At 38.3% G+C, this 25,877-nt stretch overlaps 1 protein-coding gene across 8 annotated transcripts in view; it reads left to right on the forward strand.

The window, feature by feature from the left end:
• The window catches only part of Cbl (E3 ubiquitin-protein ligase CBL), a 138,794-nt gene that overhangs the window by 76,602 nt on the left and 36,315 nt on the right, over positions 1 to 25,877 (forward strand). For 2 of the 8 annotated variants that reach the window (XR_011713805.1, XR_011713807.1), the window contains one exon: positions 11,412 to 11,531. The exons of 2 other annotated variants lie outside the window; for them this stretch is intronic. Coding sequence is in view for 2 of the 6 variants with exons in the window: in XM_071670995.1 (XP_071527096.1) it covers positions 11,412 to 11,449 (38 nt within the window). In the remaining 4 variants the exon portion in view is untranslated. The remainder of the gene's footprint in view (positions 1 to 11,411; positions 11,532 to 25,877) is intronic. 4 more of the 8 variants (XR_011713806.1, XR_011713808.1, XM_071670995.1 and 1 more) reach the window with 2 other exon arrangements.

Below are 25,877 nucleotides of genomic sequence, written 5' to 3' on the forward strand. Positions count from 1 at the left end.
CTACTAGCATTCTGTCCACAAGCATAGAATCTCTCCTTTTCACACATAACTCATAATAGCACTTAACTCACACAGTTCATTCTTTGATAACTAGATTTTCCTGTGGTGAGCATTATGTGCTAGCCCTGCCTTTTGGCAAAATGATAGGTGCAGTAGGTAGAAGTAGTAGGTAGAGACATTTAGGTAAGAGCATGAGGTAGAAAGATTAGGTAGAAGTAGTGGGTAGGAACATTAGGCAGGAGCATTAGGTAGTAGGAGCCTCCACAAACACTGTGCTAGACTTTCCCTCTGCCAGTGGCTTGTTAAGGGTGAGGCACTAAAGGCTATGAAGCAGGCACTAGTTCACTAGTTTTGGAGACTGATTGCCATGGCTACCCCTTTGAGGGAGTTCTAGAAAGGAACAGGCATCAGAGATATAGATAGGTAGATAGAGTTGTCCACTATATATTTTTCAAAGTTCCTCCATTGCTCCACCCTGATCTTACTGTGCTCGTTTCTTGTTTCCTTATATCTTTCAGTTGTTAGTTGGCTGTTGTACAGCCTATATCTTTCCCACTTTACATTCCATGACTTTTTTTCCTATAATTATCTCCCTTCTAATCCTCTTTTTTTTTTTTCACTGCCAGTGACACCCAAGTAATTAACTCCAGCATTATAGATTTCAAAGGGCAGTATGGAACAATGCTCTTTATTGTGGTTTTGGAATACCATTTCTCAGTTTATTGTCCCATAACATCATTTAGTACTAAATTTGTGTAGTACCACCGTTGCATCTCCTATTTGATTTTTTCTTTGATCTTCATTTTATATGCTCACAAAACATGTAATGAAATTTAAGCACAGCATGATCTTTCTTTCTTAGATGGGTATCATATTTGATATTTTTTATTTCCATGTTGGTATTAGTAAAGATAAGATCTAGTATTGATGGTGTATCAGTCCAGCCTTACTCTAGAGAATTCAGTGACATTTATGCATAAAATTTTCCTGTACACATTCCAAGAATTCGCATCTCCAAGACCATCTGTGTGTATATCTCGAGTAACCCTAATCAATATCTTGGTAGTAAAGATGCTTGTTAGTAGGACTCTGCCATATCTAGGAAGAATTTTTATTTGCTCCCTCCTGCACCATCTTTATTTTGTCATTATTTTTATTATATAACTGGTCTGGCTCATTAAAACTTTTTTAGATATTGTAAATTGTGACTTCTATTATGCAAGATTTTATTGTTGCTTTTCTTTTGAAGTAGTGTTTAGATGGACCATCCACGAGTATTTCCTAAGACTTTAAGATTATTCTTTCCTTCTTTGCTGTCGTGTATCCATGAGGAAAGATTTTATTTTATATCATCTCTTTAGTGAGTTCAGTCTCAACAACGTGTGGTTTCATTTCCCCAGTTCAGTTCTAGAGTCACTTTTTTCATTTTCATGTACCACTACTTCATTGGCATTTGTGTGCATTACTTTCAGCCTTGCTTTACTACTATTTAGTACACTTTCCTGTCTGTGCCTGTGGTGCAGTTGGTCTTCCATTTCTGACAGGTATCCAATATTTTGCTTCTTAGATGTTTACTTTTTACTTGTTCTCCATATGATACGTTTCCTTAAATGAAACATCCTTTGATTTCCTCACATTAGGCAAATTTCTTTGCTTTCTTCGGTACTATCTAGCTAATACACTTCATCTTGAATGTAATCTTCACATTTTTTTTTCTTATTCTATGATTTCCTATTCTTTTCATTTCTCTAATCTTTGAAACTGTAGTCACCAGTTTCACTGTTTTAAAGTAATGAGGTAATCTAAAGTGGAGATGCAGGTCCAAAATTAAATTTGTAAAATGAAATTATGAAATGAGTAATCCCAGAGGCATGTACAAACATGTAAGAAGCAAAATAAGACCACTCGTGCATAATAATGGGCCCTTCATTTTGGGAAAAATAGTATTGGCTTCATTGCTAAATAAAGTCATCCATAGCATATTTCAGATATGTATAACTTTTCATTTGACAAATTGGCAGTATAGTATTAAAGGAAGTGAAGATGAATGAGATTACACTTTAAAGATTAAATACAAACAAATCAAGAGGCTTACATCACTTGTTTCCTCAAATTTTGAAAGTCATTAATATTATTATTATTATTATTATTATTATTATTATTATTATGTATTTATTTGTTTATCTATGTATTTATTCATTTATGTATTTGTATATTTGTGTGTGTGTTTCAGAATTGTTAGGTAAATTATATTTATAAAAGCTGTGTGAAGGCTGGATGTTTTAGAATGATTTTAATGTCCATTAAACTACCCTGCTGTTACCTTCACCTCAGTACTCTTGAAAATGATGGTAACTATTATTAGAGAGAGGCTTTGAGTCTTCTTTGAAGAAAATGAGTTGATAATGAATAGTCAGCTTGAATCCCATTAGATCCTGTCGTAACAATTTGCTAAAAAAAATGTTGAAAAATTTAACAACTAGGCTACAAAAATAGCACCTAATGGTTTTGCAGTCAACACCATATATTGAGAGGGAATGAGATGGGAAGCTAAGAACAACTTTGTAGACCAAGAAAACACTTTTATCTCATCTTAAAATAGGTGTGCAGGATATTTCTTTCAAGGGGTTCCACGAACTTTTGGGGAGTCAGTGTTTTGTTGCTAGGAGTAGGTATTTTGTGGGAGAATAGGTTATAGTTTTGAAGCAGTTTTTATCAGGCTCCTCAGTCAGAAGAAGCCACTTCAAAACAAAGTAACATGAAGAGAACTGAGGGTCATCTTAGAGAAATTGTAAAGTTTTGGAAGATCAGCTTTTAGGCAGTTCAGATTCCAAAAGGGCCTTGATTTGATTGTGGTAAAGCTGTTCATCTCAGTTAGAAAATAGAGCAGTCAGAATCCAACCAAGTTGTAGAAAATTGTTTTGTAGAAATGGTGATTAGAAAAAGATAGAAGTAAACAGAAAACTAGCTTTTTTTTCTTCAGCATGAAAGAGTCAAGAAATGTAAAGAATGATTCTTGACTTTTGCTTTATAAGCAAGTAGATAAAGGTGAAAGTTTAAAGTGACCCTAGTGGAAAGTGTCCAGAAACACTTTCGAAAGCTCTGATTTGAAGCATTCTTTCTGACATTGAAATTTGTTCCTGGATGAGAAAGGTCTTGGCTTTCCAGATAGGCAAGGAAAGTCAGGAGTTCAGGGTATTGTTATTCAGATAATGTAATACCACAGATTTTTGAGTATTGTTATTCAGACAGCGTAATACCAAAGATTTTTGTCAGGTTGATTTTAACCCTCAAATCAAGACTAACATCATTAAAAGCAGCAGTGGTGGTTTGTTTTGATGCCTCTGATTATAGTATGATTATAGTAGAATTGAAGCATGAGTTAGGGAATATTGCTTGATTAGATATGTTTTTCAAGAAGTAGGTTTCACCAGAAATCTGGAAAAGTTTTGGCTTGCTCCAGAACAGTTTACATGGCTTGGGATCAGTGGTGTTGCCTCCAAACAAGTTTGCTTGGCTTACCAGCAGACAAGGCTCTGCCTTGAGCAGAAGCATCTGTAGTCCTTTCATATCTAAGAATGGCATTTTGTCACCAATTAGAGTATTTCTGGGGAAATTCGGTTTTACAAGAGTGTTAAAGATTTAGTGAAGTTGCAAGCCAAAACGTTGGCATTATGGATCAACAAGTTCTTTCAAGGCAGAAATGTTATAAGAGGTAAACCTCAACTTTTCAGTAAACTTTTGAAATGGTGAACCAGCAATGAAAATCACAGAATCTCATGGTATTTAGAGCTGTTGTGCACCTACTGAACATCTGAACAAATGCTTCAGACTCTAGAATGTTCAACTGTTTATTTGAGGGTTACACTGAAATAGGATTATGAACAGTGCCCTGGAAATTACTGTGCAGTCAGCTTAGTGTCGGCAGTTGGAAAACTTGTGGAAACCATCATTCATGATAAGATTTTAAGCCATTTAGAGAACCACCTTTTAATATATGACTCAGCATGGTTTTTGACGAAATCGATCATGTTTTACAAGTCTGCTCGATTTTTTAAATGATGTATAATCAACATGTGTGATAAAAGTAAAGCAGTTAATATCATCTATATAGATTTTCAAAAAGCATTTGATAAAGTTCCACATTAGAGGTTACTAACTAAAAACACATGGCATAGATGGGGCTTGTACTGAGTGGTTAGGAAATTGGTTAACTTGCTGTAAACAAAGAATTGTGATTAATGGTCAAGCCTCAGAATGATTAAATGTAACAAGTGTACCACAAGGATCTGTTTTGGGACCAGTTTTCTTTCTCATATATATTAATTATGTTTTTAATGGGCTGCATTGTAAGATATCAAAATTTGTAGAAGACAGTAGGTAGGGAAAAAAGATGCACAACAGAAATAGAGCATCTTTAGCTTCGAATGGACATAGGCACACTGATGGACTGAGCTCACAGGCAGCAGATAAATTTTAATATCAGTAAGTGCAAAGTTTTATATGTCAAGTAGTGAAAATGTGTAGGCAAGTAAGAGTATATGAATTATTTTGAACTGCAAAAGGTAAATGAGGAAAAAGACCTGAGTGTAATAATCTCTGGTGATTTAAAGCCAAGTAAATAGCACACAGCAGCAGTTAAAAGAGTGGACAAAACTCTTGGATTTATAGGTAGGGCTATTGAATTTAAGTCCAGGAATATTATTCTTACTCTACAAGTCATTCATGTGTCCCCATCTTCAATAATGTGTTCAGGGTTGCTCACCCACCTTGAGGAAAGACAGACATAATGGAGAGTACAGAGAAAATATACCAAGATGATTCCTGGACTGGAAACAAATCCTGTGAAAGGCGACTAATTGAGCTGAATCTGTTTAGTTTAGAAAAGAGATCTGATACAGGCATTCAAAATTATCAACGGCTTCAGTAATCCTGATCTAACAACTTAGGGATATATTCATCTGATTTCACCGGTAGTAATGGTTACAAACTCGAGGGGAAATGTTTTACCCTAAAGGAGGCGAAATACTTTCTCTTTAACAGGGTTGCTAACATATGATTTACCAATTAGAGTGGTTGAAGATAGCACCATAGATATCTTTTAAGAATAGACTTTGTAGATATTTCACTTCAGATCCATGACTGACATCACTTGTGCCTGTTTAGCCACTTTGAAAAGTTTTAATATCTTTTATCTTCAATATGTACATGTGTTTATTGTTACTACACTGATTTATGATTCTTTTATCTCCTCTTCTATCACAAACAGCCTCAAAGGGACCTCATGGGCCAGATGCTGTTTAAATTCCCTTGTATTCCTCTGTGTAACAGAGGTTCTGAGTTATTGGTCTATCAGCAGGAAAGGATTGATGATTCTCTTTCTGAATGATTGATATTGGGTTGGAAAGCCCATTTTATCGTGGATAACACCATAGCTGCTCACTTACTAATGTAGAGAAGTTCATATGATTTTCTTCCACTTGTAGAGAAGATAAGTCTCACTCTTACCTTACCAGCCTTGAAGAATAGTTTATTCATCAAGTATTCCTATGGAGAGTTTGTTGCTTTGAGAAAATGTCTCGTCTAAGTCACAAGCTGTGGTACAGAAAGGAAAGTGGACAGCATTACGAACTATGATGCAGAAAGGATAGTGGAGAGCATTAACTTTCAATAGATTGTTCTCATTAGGGATGAACTCTCCTGTAAATCTCTCTGCCATGAATGTTAATACCCTTTTCCTGAAGTATATTTTTCCAGTTTTTGTGAAATCGGTAAAGGTAATCAGTGACATGACTGTTGAGTGGAAGATTTAGACAAAGAATTATTTTTTTTTTCCTCTGTTGAAGATCTTAGAGAAAATCAATCTTAGACTGGTTTCTAGGTTTTAGTGACTGTCACCATTAAGTTGGTAAAATATCCCAGGTATGAGATACCAGTGCAGAAATGCTATTTGCTAAATGAAATGTTTGGTCCCTTTTGGTCCCTTGAGAGAGTTACCAGGAGCACATGAGAATCAAAACTTCTTGTTTTGAATCTACACGTTTGGGTTTTCTCACTAGATGTATAATAGAAATATATGGAGAATGACTTAACAAGTGATCTCATTCATAATGTTTGCCCTTCCTCTCCGGAGACAGAATTAGTCAGTTTGGAGATCTTCAAAATACTTTTGAGAGAATCAGAAGAGTCATTAGTATCTGAATTAGAGAGCTCTGGATTTTTCTCTGGCCTTTTTTAAGGCAAGAATAAAGCTGGGAACACTAAAGTGCATTATGTACATACGTGACATTATTGTGTCTAGTCTTACACAGAGCAATGCTGGAAATCTATTTTCCAAGGAGTCCAGTATCATTTTTATCTTAACTTGTTTAAAAGCTTTGAATTTCTTTGATCTTTACAGTCTCTTTGTATCTTGTTGAATATGGTTTTGTGACATAAAAACTGGTCCATTAAAATTTGGATCAGAAGGAAGAGTTAAAGGAATATATGCTATTTATAGACACAGAAATCCAATAATATTTCAAGATCAGCTTTTTTGGGTAAAGATTAATTGTTGGGAGTATACTCTTCGGAAAGAACTTCTCACTCAAAAGGAGTCCATCATTTCAGTGCTTCTGGAAGTAGCACAGCTTTGGAGCTCTAGAAACTCCTGGAAAGAGTTCCATGGTAACATACTGACTGTTTCTTAGAAAGAGGTGCTGGGGTAGTTATTAATAAAAATGAACTAGAATAAGTTTTTCTTGTGATTTGTTTCTCTTTACACCTAGACATGTTACATATTTTATAGTTTTCTTCCCATCAGTGATTTTACACATACCATATGTTTTTTATCATTCATGTGTGCCATTTATTGTATTAATGATGTAGCACCAGAAGCAGATGAAGAAGTGGCCTCATTTGATTACATCTACTCTAGCTGTTATGTATAATGCTCCAAAACCGAAGTCCCTTATCCATCACCAGGTCCTACAGCCTTTCTACAGTTTCCCTGATTGCTTCATATGCCCTGATTCAGGCCATTGACAGCATGTTTTCTCCTGTATATTGCAATGCTCCAAGTTGCTGTATGTTTTGCATCCTCCTACATGTTCAAGTCCTGAACCTTTAAAAGCATCTTTCACTCCATTCTCATCCACCTCCTTGGTTTCCTCCTTTTCTTTGTTCCCTCCACTTCTGGCATATATACCTTCTTAGTGATCCTTCACTCTCATCCCCTCCATAAGTCCAAGTCCAGACCATCTTGGCACACCCAGTTTAGCTCTGTCATACATACTCTTATTATCACACCTCTCTCATGCTCTATCATTTCTTATTCAATCAGTTTTCCTCACACCATATATTGTCCTTGAACATTTCATTTCCATCATATCCACCCCTCTTTATATTTTTGTTGAAGACCCACATCGTATGTATCATTTATATATTTTTTGCAAATGCATATTTTTCATGCTCGGCCTGCCATTTCCTGCATTAGCAAGGTAGCATCAGGAACAGAGGAAGAAAGGCTGCATCCACTTGCTACCTATTATGTGGAATGCACCTAAAGGCCACATCTATTCTCATCCATTCTTTAGCTTGTATGTTTAATGCACCTAAAGGCCGCATCCATTCTCATCCATTCTTTAGCTCTTGTGTAATGCACCTGAAGGTTGCATCCACTCTCATCCATTCTCTCGCTGTTATGTGTAATGCACTTAACCCACAACTCTGTATTTACAACTAGGCCCTGTAGACCTTTTCATGGTTTACCTCAGACACTTCAAACGCCCTGGTTCAGCCTACTGACAGCATCATGTCGACCTCTGTATATCACATCATTCCAATTTACTCTGGATTTGTGGACACCTTTTCATCCTCGTACATGTTCAGGCCCCAATTGCTCAAAATCTTTTTCTCTATTTCTAAATTGGTCTCCCCATTCTTGTTGTCTCCACTTTTGACACATGTATCCTTTTGTCAACCTTTCCTCAATCATTCTCGCCATATGTCTAAACTTTTTCAGCACACCCTCTTCAGCTTTTTCAGCCACACTCTTTTATTACCACACCTCACTTTTTTTCTTTCATTACTTAATTGATCAAACCACCTCACACCACATATTGACCTCATACATTTCATTTCCAACTCATTCATGCTCCTCCACACAGCCTTATCGATAATTCATGCATTGTATCCGTATGATGTTGTTAGGACTACTGTACCTTCAAACATACCCATTTTTGCCTTCCCAGATGATAATCTCTTTTTTCTTACATTTTTCAGCACCCCCAGAACCTTTGCCATTTCCCCCACCCAGTGAATCATGTCTGCTTCCATGATTCTTTTCACTACCATATCCACTCCCAGATATCTAAAATGCTTCACTTCCTTCAATTTTTCTCCATTCAGACTCACATCCAAACAAACCTGTCCTACAACCCTGCTAAATCTAATAACCTTGCTTTTATCCACATATTCTCTCAACTTCCCCCTTTCACTCACTCTCCCATACTCGGTCACCAACTTCTGCAATTTCTCTCTCAAATCTGCCACTGTGCTGTATCATCAGCAAACAACAACTGACTCACTTCCCAGGCCCTCTCATCCCCCACAGACTGCATGCTCGCCCTTCTTTCCAAGACTCACATTTACTTCTCTCACCACCTCATCTATAAACAAATTAAACAACCATGGTGACATCAGACACCCTTGCTGCAGACCAGCATTGAGACATTGCCACCAAAGTCTTTGGCAGCCTCCTGGCATATTGCAGCTGTCATAGCAGACTGTTATAATGGCAAGTTGCAACCCAGAGGTTGAATTAGTAATGGAAATATGATACGTGATAAATATTAAGATTAAACTTTTTATTGTTTACGTCAGAGCACAAAATTCCTAATTCATTTAATGTTCAAACAGAATGTGCTGATGCATCACTTGTTATGTTGAAGGCTCATCTTTCTAATATGGAAGTTAGATTGGCATATCTGTATTGTTCTAGAAGTGTAGACATTATAACGTATATCATTTACTGTGGAGGAGTTTCCAAGTTTCTCTGTTCATTTACTTTGTTAAGGATTGCTTAGTATTATCATTGGAAGCTTTTTCTGTTTTTTAACTGAGAGACATTTTCACCAAGATTTTTATGCATACAGTAAATGTTGAATATTAAGTAAGGGATTGTGATAGAAACAATTTAAGTGCCAACTGCATGTACCAATACTCCCAATTTTTGGGGGACCATGGACTTCCCTTTTTTTATCATGATCATATACTTTTAGTAGTACAGAAAATCATCTGGAAGCCAGAACATAATCACTCGACTACACATGACATCCAACCTAGTAGATAGACAACCTTATTAGCCTAGGAAGAGGATGAAGCAATGGGTTTTGCCCTACATATAGAGTGATTTAGAGACATTTTCACCAAGATTTTTATGCATACAGTAAATGTTGAATAAAAAGTAAGGGATTGCGATAGAAACAATTTAAGTGCCAACTGCATGCACCAATACTCCCAATTTTGGGGGACCATGGAGTTCCCTTTTTTTTTTATCATGATCATATACTTTTAGTAATACAGAAAATCATCTGGAAGCCTGAACATAATCACTCTACTACACATGACATCCAACCTAGTAGATTGACAATCCTATTAGCCTAGGAAGAGAATGAAGCAATGGGTTTTGCCCTACATATAGAGTGATTTACTATTTTTTTTTTCTTTGTAGTTTATCATTTGGAATCAGAAAACAGATAGTGAGTCTAAGGTACTTAATTTGTTGAGTTTTAATGGAGTGAGCAAGGGGACATTTACTGTCCCAGCAACACTTAGCTCACTTCACATGGACAATTGTCCTTTGCTTGTTGGCCAAGAGGGCCTGAATTGGAGTGCTGTGATCAGTTGGAGGACCAGCATAACAGAATTTTGATATAATCTTTTAATACCTATTTAGGTACCCCCCAGTTGTATGAATAGGGCACTGCACATAAAGGTCATGGGCTCTTGATGTACGTCCAGAGTAAAACCTAGATAAGGCTTCAAAAGTGTGTAAATTCAGATTGCTTTTTTCTGATATGGGAGAATCTCTTAGATTCAGAAACCATTATTTTATACTTAGACTGTAGATAGCTGTAGAAGTAGTCATTGCATCTACTCCCTGCATACATTGAGTGTGTCTTCATACTGGGACATTCATTTACCTTAGCTTGATAAGATAGAGCTAGGGATAAGATGGTGGATTAGGTAGAATTTTTGTGCCTCTAATTTGCCTGCTTTGTTTATAGTAGTTGTGAATGGTTTAGCTTAGGCAGCTTGATTTCCCTGTTAGCTGAATTTGGGATCATCTCTTGTATAGAAAGGCTGACCATTTTATTTAGTGTGGTATCAAAATGGTATTTTTTGCTTTAAATAATGAAAGTGGTTTTAACAAATGTCTTTGTTGTCGTTTCCCTTTAAGTACGGAAAAAGTCTCTTAATTTAAAGAAAAGAAATCTGATTAGCATCCTTAAGACCTGACTTTTTATTACTGAGATTAGCATGATTAGACAAAGTTGTTAATCTTTTGTTAGTAGTGTGTTGCGTGTTTTCTTCTTAGAATATTATCTTATCATATAATGATAGCATCAGTATGCCTACACTTTAAGGGTATAGTAACAATTTTACTAAAAGGACAGAGTTTCAGCCTTAAGGATGCCAAGCTCAGCCTTAGCAGTATTTTGTATCCTGAGAAAACCATTGGAGTAGCTGTATAGCAAGTCTTTTCAAGGAAATTGTGCATCTCTTTCCTTTGTTAGCCGGTAGAGTTGGGGATTGCTAGGACCTAAGTTCTGCATAATCTATTATTGCATTGCATGCATGTATTCACTTGAGCCAGCCCATATGAATAGGAATGGAACAATTGATGATAGAAAAGTAATGTTTTTCAAATGTTGATAATTGTGGCAGTATTGATAATGATAAATGATGATTATTATTAAATATGAATATCATTTTGATTATGGTGATACTAATGAAAAGGTGATGATGATTTTGACAACAGCAACAACAACAGATGCAGGATTTTGAGGTTGGAAGATTACTCATAGTTTCCTTGCACAGTTGCAGAACTGTTTTCACTAATAGCAAAATAAATATTGTATTGGCCTCAAATATTGTAATGGCCTCAAAATATTCTTGATGTCAATATCATGTACTGCATGCAACCATTGTTTATAAAATGGCTAATTTTATGTGTAGTTATGGTACAGGTTCATAATGTACGTACACACATCATACATAAAACAAAAGCATCTTTCCCTTTAGCGCATGTCAAGTAACAGATATATAACATTTAGTGGAACAAGTATAACTGATCGCATAATATCATCCTCAATAATTACATTTAACTTTGGTCTTTAAGATAATATGATACCAGAACATTATTTCAGGTGATGTGGCCGGGGCCCGTAGGATTGATGATGGGAGTGTGAGTAGATACATGATATTCATAACCAGCCTTTCCTCAGGGAAAATCTGCTTCAACATAATGTTTGTAACTACTGTATGAAGTATGTAAAATTCTTATAATCCAAGATTAGATAATATGGTAGACAGTAGTTCATATAAGATTGAAATTCGTTAATTAGATATTAGGAAATTCATATACACCACAGATAAATGAACTGTGCTTACTGCTTGTCTCCTGCCTCTTGGGGCATATTGATCTTAGGAAACATGGGCTTGAATGGGTAATATTAATGCACAAAGACTGAACAAATTTTGTTGTGCAGGGTTATCAATGATTGTTACTTCCTTAATCTGTAAGCAGTGCCTTGATGCACTTGTTATTTATATGCATGTGCATTAAAGATAAGCCAGGTTATTGAATTGCTCTTCACAGTTCAAGCAGGCATGCCTTAAACTTGATATACAATGCTTATGCAGTACTTCATTGTGCTGGTGCTCAAGCACCTTTTTTTTGTTTCTTTTTCTTTTTTTAGAGTGGGTTTATATATAGCTAGTCACTCAAAGTAAAGCTGGGGCAATTGGACAATTCGTTTTCCAGTTGGAGCATTGTGGAAAATTTATCTTGTGGATTAAACTAGGCTCTCAAAGTAACTTTGAATTTTGTTTTGACTGCTTATTTTCTTTGAATCAATTTAGTGTATATTTGTATGCATTTTTACTCACAGAATTTCAGTGTTAATTCAGATTGTATAGGTCTTGGATCCAAGTACTGTTCAGTTGACTGTTGTCTCCAGATATTTTGTTTTTATCAACATTCCTATACCTAATTATTTAACTGTGATATCCCATATTTATTATACAGTATTAGAAAACATTTAGAGTTCTACTGATATGGCTACACATACTTGTAATGAGTTGATTGTATATGATTATACATTGCTTACCAGTCATTCTTATTAGCCAGTAGGATTAGGCTAACAGCTTGATTTTTAATGTACTGATCATAATATATTCAATGTTTTTATACTACCAGCTCATTCTGAACTTGTGTATATTTCTGTAATCCTTTATTGATTACTTGCCTTTTCATTTTATTTAATCTTATTGGGGCTCATAATAATGCCTTTTTAGGAATATTAAATCTCTTGTGTTTTTACATTCTTGATTAAAACATGAATTTTGTGGCACTTAGTGCAGGTTTAGTTAATGTTATGTATCTTTATTTGTAATTACCTTAGAACCTATTTCTGTGAAAGAATCCTGTTGCTACTCAGGACTTTTTTGAAAGTCTCCTGCAGCCTAAGGCTGCACTACCTCAAGTAACTGGGAAATGAAAACTATGTAGTGAGAAATTCTTTGACAAGACTGTACTTCCAATGATACAGCCTTGCCAAAGTTGACTTTTCACTCATGGTGTAACCTTGAGCAGGTGGAGTCCACTGGCACACTCGCAGGTGCACACCTCACTAATGTGGGAAATGGCAACCAAGTTTAGAAATGTGTATATGTATTTATTATTTTTTATATATGATTACCCAAGGCCCAGTTTCTATGAAAGTCTTGGTGTTCCTTAGGACCTTTTCCAGAGGTTTCTGCACCATAAAGCTGTGCTACTAACAGTAGCAGGGAGATGTAGACTCGTTAATAACAAGTCTTGCAAACAGATTTTTCGAGTGAAACAGCCTTATAAGTGATTTACTCCATGGTGTAACCGTGACATTTATTCAGTAACCACACTGACACATACCAACACAACAATATATACACTACTATATAGATAGCACAAAAATACTTAATATTCTGTGTCGTAGAATGCGATAAAAGGAAGGAGCGGGGGCTAAATCTCCCTTCTTTTTTTTTTTTTTTTTTTTTTTTTTTAAAAAGAAGGACAGAGATCGGGCCAGTTGCGTATCCCTCAAGGCCAGACACGACTAAAGTACAGCTCCCTACCCCCAAATACGAATGTAAAAAAAACAAATATAATATAAATACTATATCATATATCCATAGTTATATACCTAGAACTATAATCCTATTATTATTCACTAATATTGCTTAGTCCCTGTCCCAGTTGATCAATGTAGTCATTACAGCAAATGGCCCAACCCACCCCATACACTGTATTACAACACATCCACACAAATATTTCACCATACTTTCCACTCACAATTTACATTCATATCCCTCACCCACACCATAACACATATACATCTTGTCCATCTCCACGAACTTTCCATGTTGCCCAACCTTTCAAAATACCCTGTTCATCTCTACAACCACGCTCTTTTTTCCCAACACATCTTCCTTCACCCTATTACCTTCGTCAACACCCACACCACACATTTCAAGAGCCCCAGCATCCATCCCTCCACAATCCTATTTCACTCCACTCTCCACCACCAATTTGGACCCCATTCCTCACATACCCATCCTTTCTTCCAATATATCCTCTCTGAATTTGCAAAGTCAAATTAAAGTGCAAAATTGCAATGACCGTCCTACAGGGTCATTGGAGCTATACAAGTGTTGCATCGCTAGAAGGACATCGATACATAATAACGTTTGTTCTGTTTTTCGACATAAGTGCGCAATTGTGTTTATCGTCAGCGGTGCTAACTGTACTAATACTTGGAATATTTGTAAACAATTACATCAGAGTTCTTACAAGCTTTCACAAATAAAGCTGAGGCGGGTTTTATTACATGAATTATCAAAAGGGATCACTGGACTGCTGCACTTCAAGCTCATTCACCCAAAGTATGTATCTCTTGGGTCCATTTGGCGGAATCTTGCATAGTCCTTACAAACCAAAAAAAGGTAAGTAACAACATGTAGCAGAGGTCACAATCTTGCGAATACCTCGGAATTATGGAGCATCATTGATTCTGATGCATGTACAGACACATTGCCTAAGCCGGTGGTAAAAATTTATGATATGTGCTCCAAGCTTTTTTTAAAATTATTGCAGAAAACTTAGAATCAACTGGGTATATGTTGTCCAATCATAAATGCTACATAAAAGCATATGTAGTTGACAGAGATTCTCCTGAAGTATTAAACAATACTATGTTGAGCAAGTTGTTAAAGCATTGAAACTTTTTCGGTTCAAGCTTGTACGTAGAAGCGTAGAAGTGCTTCTCATGAATGCAGTGCCCAGTGCTGAATGTCTCCAGGTAGCTTAAAGTTTATGGATGCTTAAGTTTGACACAAAGTTTTGAAAAGGGCAGTATTGCATTGTGTATAAAGCTAGAGTGAGTCCGCCAAGTCTTCGCACGATCAATGGTCATGACTAATTTACGTTACAACCATCAACTGATACAGTTGTAACATGTGTGAATACTGAAATAAGAGTATCAATGGAATAACAAGTTCATTAGCACAGTGGCTTCGGGACATTCATTCGGAAGTAGCTTAATACACAACTCTGTTTGAATAAGTTTTTCCTAACTCTGAGTTGCATTGCACGCAGAAACCAGATGTATCTGCACTCTGGTGGAGGACACGGTTAAAAACTCTAATAGCTATTATCTCCTTCTCACATCACCGCTACTTGTTATCACCTCCCCATTTACGCCCTTCACTGAAGTTCCCATTTGCTCCCTTGTCTTACGCACCCTATTTACCTCCTTCCAGAACATCTTTTTATTCTCCCTAAAATTTACTGATAGTCTCTCACCCCAACTCTCATTTGCCCTTTTTTTCACCTCTTGCACCTATATATATATATATTATTATATATATATATATATTATTATTATTATTATTATTATTATTTTGCTTTGTCGCTGTCTCCCACGTTAGCGAGGTAGTGCAAGGAAACAGACGAAAGAATGGCCCAACCCACCCACATACACATGTATATACATACACATCCACACATGCAAATATACATACCTATACATCTCAACGTATACATATATATACACACACAGACATATACATATATACACATGTACATCCAGGCCCCACAGAACTTTCCATGGTTTACCCTAGACGCTTCACATGCCCTGGTTCAATCCATTGACAGCACGTCGACCCCGGTATACCACATCGTTCCAATTCACTCTATTCCTTGCACGCCTTTCACCCTCCTGCATGTTCAGGCCCCGATCACTCAAAATCTTTTTTCACTCCATCTTTCCACCTCCAATTTGGTCTCCCACTTCTCCTCATTCCTTCCACCTCTGACACATATATCCTCCTTGTCAATGTTTTGGAAGGAGGTAAATAAAGTGCAAAAGGCAAGGGAACAAATGGGAACGTCAGTAAAGGGGGCTAATTGGGAGATGATAACAAGTAGTGGTGATGTGAGAAGGAGATGGAGTGAGTATTTTGAAGGTTTGTTGAATGTGTTTGACGATAGAGTGGCAGATATAGGGTGTTTTGGTCGAGGTGGTGTGCAAAGTGAGAGGGTTAGGGAGAATGATTTGGTAAACAGAGAAGAGGTAGTAAAGGCTTTGCAGAAGATGAAAGCCGGCAGGGCAGTGGGTTTGGATGGTATTGCAGTGGAATTTATTAAAGAAGGGGATGACTGTGTTGTTGACTGGTTAGTAAGGATATTTGATGTATGTATGACTCATGGTGAGGTGCCTGAGGATTGGCGGAATGCTTGCATAGTGCCATTGTACAAAGGCAAAGGGGATAAAGGTGAGTGCTCAAATTACAGAGGTATAAGTTTGTTGAGTATTCCTGGGAAATTATATGGGAGGGTATTGATTGAGAGGGTGAAGGCATGTACAGAGCATCAGATTGGGGAAGAGCAGTGTGGTTTCAGAAGTGGTAGAGGATGTGTGGATCAGGTGTTTGCTTTGAAGAATGTATGTGAGAAATACTTAGAAAAGCAAATGGGTTTGTATGTAGCATATATGGATCTGGAGAAGGCATATGATAGAGTTGACAGAGATGCTCTGTGGAAGGTATTAAGAATATATGGTGTGGGAGGCAAGTTGTTAGAAGCAGTGAAAAGTTTTTATCGAGGGTGTAAGGCTTGTGTACGAGTAGGAAGGGAGGAAAGGGATTGGTTCTCAGTGAATGCAGGTTTGCGGCAGGGGTGCGTGATGTCTCCATGGTTGTTTAATATGTTTATGGATGGGGTTATTAGTGAGGTGAATGCAAGAGTTTTGGAAAGAGGGGCAAGTATGCAGTCTGTTGTGGATGAGAGCTTAGGAAGTGAGTCAGTTGTTGTTCGCTGATGATACAGCGCTGGTGGCTGATTTGGGTGAGAAACTGCAGAAGCTGGTGACTGAGTTTGGTAAAGTGTGTGAAAGAAGAAAGTTAAGAGTAAATGTGAATAAGAGCAAGGTTATTAGGCACAGTAGGGTTGAGGGACAAGTCAATTGGGAGGTAAGCTTGAATGGAGAAAAACTGTAGGAAGTGAAGTGTTTTAGATATCTGGGAGTGGATTTGGCAGTGGATGGAACCATGGAAGTGGATGTGAGTCATAGGGTGGGGGAGGGGGTGAAAGTTCTGATAGCGTCTAAAAAATGTGTGGAAGGCGAGAACGTTATCTCGGAAAGCGAAAATGGGTATGTTTGAAGGAATAGTGGTTCCAACAATGCTATATGGTTGCAAGGCGTGGGCTATAGATAGAGTTGTTGGAGGAGGGTGGATGTGCTGGAAATGAGATGTTTGAGGACAATATGTGGTGTGAGGTGGTTTGAACGGGTAAGTAATGAAAGGGTAAGAGAGATGTGAGGTAATAAAAAGAGTGTGGTTGAGAGAGCAGAAGAGGGTGTTTTGAAATGGTTTGGTCACATGGAGAGAATGAGTGAGGAAAAATTGACCAAGAGGATATATGTGTCAGAGGTGGAGGGAACGAGGAGAAGTGGGAGACCAAATTGGAGGTAGAAAGATGGAGTGAAAAAGATTTTGAGTGATCGGGGCCTGAACATGCAGGAGGGTGAAAGGCGTGCAAGGAATAGAGTGATTGGAACGATGTGGTATACTGGGGTCTACGTGCTGTCAATGGATTGAACCAGGGCATGTGAAACGTCTGGGGTAAACCATGGAAAGTTATGTGGGGCCTGGATGTGGAAAGGGAGCTGTGGTTTCGGTGCATTATTACATGACAGCTGGAGACTGAGTGTGAACGAATGTGGCCTTTGTTGTCTCTTCCTAGCGCTACCTTGCACACATGAGGGGGGAGGGGGTTGTTATTTCATGTTTGGGGGGGTGGCAATGGGAATGGATAAAGGCAGCAAGTATGTATTATGTACATGTGTATATATGTATATGTCTGTGTGTGTATATATATGTATACGTATGTATATTTGCGTGTGTGGACATGTATGTATATACATGTGTATGTGGGTGGGTTGGGCCATTCTTTCGTCTGTTTCCTTGCACTACCTTGCTAACGCAGGAGACAGCGACAAAGCAAAATAAATAAAATGATAAATATATATGTTTTTTTATATATTTTTTTTTATTATACTTTGTCGCTGTCTCCCGCGTTTGCGAGGTAGCGCAAGGAAACAGACGAAAGAAATGGCCCAACCCCCCCCCATACACATGTATATACATACGTCCACACACGCAAATGTACATACCTACACAGCTTTCCATGGTTTACCCCAGACGCTTCACATGCCTTGATTCAATCCACTGACAGCACGTCAACCCCGGTATACCACATCGCTCCAATTCACTCTATTCCTTGCCCTCCTTTCACCCTCCTGCATGTTCAGGCCCCGATCACACAAAATCTTTTTCACTCCATCTTTCCACCTCCAATTTGGTCTCCCTCTTCTCCTCGTTCCCTCCACCTCCGACACATATATCCTCTTGGTCAATCTTTCCTCACTCATTCTCTCCATGTGCCCAAACCACTTCAAAACACCCTCTTCTGCTCTCTCAACCACGCTCTTTTTATTTCCACACATCTCTCTTACCCTTACGTTACTCACTCGATCAAACCACCTCACACCACACATTTATATATATATATAAATTTGGTGTCCCACTTCTCCTCGTTCCCTCCACCTCCGACACATATATCCTCTTGGTCAATCTTTCCTCACTCTTTCTCTCCATTTGCCCAAACCATTTCAAAACACCCTCTTCTGCTCTCTCAACCACGCTCTTTTTATTTCCACACATCTCTCTTACCCTTACATTACTTACTCGATCAAACCACCTCACACCACACTCTGTCCTCAAATATCTCATTTCCAGCACATCCACCCTCCTGCGCACAACTCTATCCATAGCCCACGTCTCGCAACCATACAACATTGTTGGAACCACTATTCCTTCAAACATAGCCATTTTTGCTTTCCGAGATAATGTTCTCGACTTCCACACATTCTTCAAGGCTCCCAGGATTTTCGCCCCCTCCCCCACCCCATGATTCACTTCCGCTTCCATGGTTCCATCCGCTGCCAGATCCACTCCCAGATATCTAAAACACTTTACTTCCTCCAGTTTTTCTCCATTCAAACTTCCCTCCCAATTGACTTGACCCTCAACCCTACTGTACCTAATAACCTTGCTCTTATTCACATTTACTCTTAACTTTCTTCTTTCACACACTTTACCAAACTCAGTCACCAACTTCTGCAGTTTCTCACATGAATCAGCCACCAGCGCTGTATCATCAGCGAACAACAACTGACTCACTTCCCAAGCTCTCTCATCCACAACAGACTTCATACTTGCCCCTCTTTCCAAAACTCTTGCATTCACCTCCCTAACAACCCCATTCATAAACAAATTAAACAACCATGGAGACATCACGCACCCCTGCCGCAAACCTACATTCACTGAGAACCAATCACTTTCCTCTCTTCCTACACGTACACATGCCTTACATCCTCGATAAAAACTTTTCACTGCTTCTAACAACTTGCCTCCCACACCATATATTCTTAATACCTTCCACAGAGCATCTCTATCAACTCTATCATACGCCTTCTCCAGATCCATAAATGCTACATACAAATCCATTTGCTTTTCTAAGTATTTCTCACATACATTCTTCAAAGCAAACACCTGATCCACACATCCTTTACCACTTCTGAAACCACACTGCTCTTCCCCAATCTGATGCTCTGTACATGCCTTCACCCTCTCAATCAATACCCTCCCATATAATTTCCCAGGAATACTCAACAAACTTATACCTCTGTATTTTGAGCACTCACTCTTATACCCTTTGCCTTTGTACAATGGCACTATGCTCGCATTCCGCCAATCCTCAGGCACCTCACCATGAGTCATACATACATTAAATAACCTTACCAACCAGTCAACAATACAGTCACCCCCTTTTTTAATAAATTCCACTGCAATACCATCCATATACCATCAATATATATATTTACTTATTTATATTTATTTTGCTTTGTCACTGTCTCCCATGTTTGCGAGGTAGCGCAAGGAAACAGATGAAAGAAATGGCACAACCCACCCCCATACACAATGTACACACACACACACCCACACATGCAAATATACATACCTATACATCTCAATGTACACATATATATACACACACAGACACAGACATATATACTCATGCACACAATTCACACTGCCTGCCCCTATTCATTCCCATCGCCACCTCACCACACATGGAATACCATCCCCCTCCCCCCTCATGTGTGCGAGGTAGCACTAGGAAAAGACAACAAAGGCCCCATTCGTTCACACTCAGTCTCCAGCTGTCATGCAATAATGCCTGAAACCACAGCTCCCTTTCCACATCCAGGCCCCACACAACTTTCCATGGTTTACCCCAGACGCTTCACATGCCCTGATTCAATCCACTGACAGCACGTCAACCCCGGTATACCACATCGATCCAATTCACTCTATTCCTTGCCCGCCTTTCACCCTCCTGCATGTTCAGGCCCCGATCACTCAAAATCTTTTTCACTCCATCTTTCCACCTCCAATTTGATCTCCCACTTCTCCTTGTTCCCTCCACCTCCGACACATATATCCTCTTGGTCAATCTTTCCTCACTCATTCTCTCCATGTGCCCAAATCATTTCTAAACACCCTCTTCTGCTCTCTCAACCATGCTCTTTTTTTTTCCACACATCTCTCTTACCCTTACATTACTTACTCGATCAAACCACCTCACACCACACATTGTCCTCAAACATCTCATTTCCAGCACATCCACCCTCCTGTGCACAACTCTATCCATAGCCCACGTCTCGCAACCATACAACATTGTTGGAACCACTATTCCTTCAAACATACCCATTTTTGCTTTCCGAGATAATGTTCTCGACTTCCACACATTCTTCAAGGTTCCCAGGATTTTTGCCCCCTCCCCCACCCTATGATTCACTTCCGCTTCCATGGTTCCATCCACTGCCAGATCCACACACACAGACATATACATATATACACATGTGCGTAATTCATACAGTCTGCCCTTATTCATTCGTGTTGCCACCCGACAGTGTCAAAGTACCTTCTCCCATGGGATTCCAATTTCTGAGATATGAATAGTCATGCAGGTGAGAAATGGCATGACTTTTTACATGCAGGAGAGGAACCTTTCACACGTGTTCATGTCGTCAAAAGTCCATGTCTTGGAGGATACTCTAGTGGGTCACATGACCATTCATAGAGAAGAGAAGCTAACTGAATGTTCTTAGGGGATAAAGACTTTCTCCAGAAGTGTGATCTTCTATGGCAAATAAGTAGTCATACAAGAGAGAAGCCATTTGAATGACTCATATGCTGAAAGTCATCCCAGAAGATTCATTTCATGAGGCACATGAATACTCATGCTGGAGAGAAGCCATATGAATGTTTCCAGTGCCAAAAGACAATTTTCCTGAAGATTTTTAATGCAGCAGGAAAGATACCACATTAATGTTCACATTGTTAGATGGTCTTCTCCCAGAGAAGTACCTTGGTGAAGCACATGGCCATTCACATAGGAAAGTAACATATGAATGTTCACAGTCCTAAAGGCTTTTTCTCTCAGAGGGTTTACATAGTGTAGCACATCTGTGTTTACACAGAAGAGCCATATAAATGCTTACAATGCCAAAAGACCTCCCAAAAGAGTACAACATGATTATCTGTTTATAAGAGAAGCCATTTCTGTGTTCAAATTGCAAAGGACCTTCCAATGAAGTACTTTTGTAGGCGTGATCATACTGGAAAGATACCATATTCTTGTTCTTTCTCAGTGAGTGTTGAAAGACATTCTCTTATTTGAGTAAATCATTTCACATGACTGCTCCTACAGGTGAGAAGCCATGAGAATGTGCCCAGCACGTAATGACCTTTGACTGAAGGAGGTATGTCGTGAAGCACATAACTATTTAGACAGAATTCAAAAGTCAATCACATGACCTTTAGTCACTCAGGTGAAGGCTTTTACTATAAAGCTGGTAAGGTGTGGTATAGTCCAACCTGGGTGAAAATCAGCATGACAAAATGGTGCCTTACTAACAGACACCTAAGGGCCTTTTGATGTTTTGCTGATGGAGAAGTCTGATAGTCTTGTGACACTGAAACTGTTATATGTGGTAATGGTGCAGTATCCATTATCTACAAGAATTACCTTTTTCAAGAACTAGCCAGAATTTTCCCACAACCACATCTTCAGGTTCATATGGATAACATGACAATGTTATGTTTATGAAGCTCATCTCTGCTAAGATTAAAAAAGAAATCCTACCTTTTAAGTCATTTTATGATTTATCATACAGTGAATCAACAACTTATACAACAGCCAGTGAACTTGACCATGGATCTCATAAGTAGATACGATAAATGTGGTGTGTTCAGGGAGAACACTTTGGCATCATAATTTTCCTGTTTAAAGTGGTGAAAAGTTTATTTTCATGCAGTGACTGAGAAAAAGTTACTACATCTAGAGTGACTCTGATGGCAAGTATATGTAATTCTTTTACTACAGTTTTTAATTATATGAAGGAATCAATGAACAGTATACAAGTATACAGATGCATTGATATAAAATCAAAGTGTATATAGTCAGGATAGGTCAGAAATGAGAGCAATAGTGATGATAGCTTGTTTTGTAGAGTTAGAATTAGTAGGATAGATGGAATCAAAATGCAAGAAGGTTGTATGGTTTGGAAAACCATTAGAAAGATGCAGGGATGAAAGTCTCAGGACGTTATAGTCCTGTAGGACATGTGGTTGATGATGGTTTGATCAAGAAGATATATAGTAGTACTGTAGAAGGTACAAGGAGGGGAAGAAGACTGCTGAAGAGATGGGTAGATGGAGTGAGAGAATTGATTATGGTAGTTATATTTCTGGTGAATATGCTAGAGGGTGAATTGGGGTTGGATGCAACAAAAGCATTTTGAGTATGGAGGTGATGTGAATGGAGAAGTTTGCTCCACTTTATGAGTTGACTTTATGTGTAAAGTAGAAAAGTAAGATCTTTAAGCTTGGAAGTTCATGTTTCATGTATGAAAGGATTCTAGCGATGCAGAAAAACTTGAGTTAATTGGCATAACCAAGGCTACCCTGTTATGGAAGACCTCCAAAGAAGATGGACCAAATCCTGAGACCACCCATTGGTATAGATCGCCCACTGACTACTATCATCATTAGTTCCTTGGGTTGTTAGTCCTTCACCTGGAAAGGATCAGCTCTGGGCTTGCTTCAGTGATAGCACTTTCTTCCTGGCAAATCACATACATAGTATCACCTCTACTTGGATCAATGAGTGGAGAAGAAGTAGGTATACTGGATGAGCCTTATGATATATATATATATTAAGGTGACATTGACCTAAGGATATTAGTGTACCTGCTGAAAATGCTACACAAGCGGAAGAATCAGGTTGGACTAACAGAGAAAACCAAGAATGTGAAGGTGGTAGCTTCATTCATCAGTAAAATGCCTGTCTTGTTTAGCAAGGATAGCATCCAAGTGAAGTTATTTTGCAAGATACCAGCGATGTCTTTAATGACAACTTATGTTGTGCCCTTTGGTACCTCAAGACATGATTGCATTCAGCAGTGAGAAAACATGTTTAATAATGTCGCTCTAGCACATAAACACAAACATCGGCTGATCAAGACGAACTGCAGTCCATGGCTGATGTACTGAGTTAAAGTAATGAGGATTGATTGGTTTACTTTGAGAAGCTATGTGTAGATCAACAAGCCGACAGCACATCACACTGGACCACCATCAGATAATGCTATTTAGCCCATATGATATGTGCTCCACAATAAAGGCAGAATTCTGTAGGGCTTTGAAACTGTTGAACTTGCCATGTGCATTTATTTGAATAAACAAAGGCAACTGTTTAATTTGATGTACAGTTGTTGTAATACATAAATATTTTGTGGAGTTGATAATTTCAATTTATATTAAATCTGATGAGCTTCACCCTAAAATGATTCCTGATACTGTGATCTTCATACATCTTGAATAGAAGAGAGATGGTTGCTGGAATTCTTTTCTGTCAATTGGCATCAGTGTAGGACCATCCTAAAATCTGTCCTGTGTGAAAAGTGTCTATGTATACTCCAAAAGGAAGGGGTTTGCAAGAAAAAAGAAAGGCACTAATTCCATGGAATAAGAAAAAAAGAGGATAGCTCGTTCACTGCCTAGTTAGTCTAACCAAATGACTGGATCCCTTCTGAATGGAAAATGTTGCACAACCATTAGTGAAATATGTGGCATGTGGAAAGTCAGTGAGTTGTGGGATGAGGAAGCTAAGTTGTTTGCAAATGAGAGCAGAGGTGTATGAATGGTATCTGCAGAGGAGTGTGAATGATTGGGAAGTGCACGAGAAAATGGCAAAAGGTAAAGTGAAAGGCACTGGTGCTAAAAGGAGAGGGCAAATGATAGCAGGGGTGAGATATTATTGAAAAACTTTAGGAAGAATAAGAAAAAATTTAGGTTAACCCCATAACGTCTCTCTACGGATACTTACATGAGCTGAATGTTGCCTTTACATGGAGATTTACGCATCAGGTTTTGCACCTCAGTTTCAAGGTGGTGGTGGCATTACTTGATAGTTTCTCCCTACCTTTGGTTATCCTCCAGACATGCCAATACAAACCCATTTTCATGAGTTTTCTTGGAAGGAAATTGAATGGCTTTTAACTACATTTAGATTTAGATTACAAGGAGAGTGTCTGTGTGGACATTGGCTCTTCTAGCATTGAATGTGTGTACATTGGCTCTTCCATCATTGAATGTGTGTACATTGGCTCTTCCAGCATTGAAAGTTTACTGAGATTTGGCTGAAGGTGTTTTTAGCAAAAATGGAGTCTGTAATGTCAACATTTGCCTGATCATGAGAATTCTGCATCTGACTGATGTGGCTGGTAATTTTGCAAACTTTTGTAGATATGCTACCATGAAAAAATTATCAATGAATATCATTGATTATAAGAAAAAATTATTGTGTAAGATACAATATAATTATATTGTATAAGATAAACTATAATAATAGTATTAAATCATAAAACATGCTAAACAGTAGCTAACTTGACATGCAAGCCTTGTTCCTGCAATTTTTAGCAGGTTTTTGCTAACACAGCTTTAAAACTTCTATGCATTATCAGAGTGAAAGTAGTGAAGGAAATATACTTCTGTAGGAACTTTTTTTTTTTTTTTTACATTACTTTATGAATATCTTTGAAATGGGAGAGAAAGAATACTTCCCATTTATTCCCTGTGTGTTTTAGAAGGTGACCAAAGCGGGTGGGAGCAGGGAGCTGGAAACCCTCCCTTTCTTGTATTTCAGTTTCTAAAAGAGGAAGCAGAAGGAGTCAAGCGGGGAGTGCTCATCCTCTTTGAAAGCTCAGATTGGGGTGTCTGAATGTGTGTGGATGTAACCATGATGAGAAGAAAGGAGAGACAGGTGGTATGTTTGAGGAAAGAAACCTAGGCATTCTGGCTCTGAGTGAAACGAAGCTGGAGGATACAGGGGAAGAATGGTGTAGAAAAGTCTTGGGAGTAAAGTCAGGGGTTGGTGAGAGGACATGGGCTAAGGAAGGAGTAGCACTAATCCTGAAGTAGGAGTTGTGGGAGTATGTGATAGAGTGTAAGAAAGCAAATTATAGATTGATGTGGGTAAAACTGAGAGTGGATGGAGACAGATGGGTGATTATTGGTGCTTATGCACTTGGTCATGAGAAGAATGATCTTTAGAGGCCAGTGTTTTGGGAGCAGCTGAGTGAGTCAGCAGTTTTGGTGCACGAGGCCAGGTATTAGTGATGGGTGACTTAAATGTGAAGGTGATTAATGTACAAGGTGTACATGGGGTATTCAGTGCTGTGAATGGAAATGGTGAAGAGCTTGTGGATTTGTGTGCTAAAAAGACTAGAGACTGGGAATATCTGGTTAAAGAGGAGAGATATACACAAGTATATGTATGTCAGTAGGAGATATGGGTAAAGGGCATTATTAAAGTACATGTCAATTGATAGACATGTAAAAGAGAGACTTTTGGATGTTAATGTACTGAGAGGAGCAGCTGG

The sequence above is a fragment of the Panulirus ornatus genome, chromosome 16 (genome assembly GCF_036320965.1).
Source record: "Panulirus ornatus isolate Po-2019 chromosome 16, ASM3632096v1, whole genome shotgun sequence".
NCBI classification, from domain to species: Eukaryota; Metazoa; Arthropoda; class Malacostraca; order Decapoda; family Palinuridae; genus Panulirus; species Panulirus ornatus.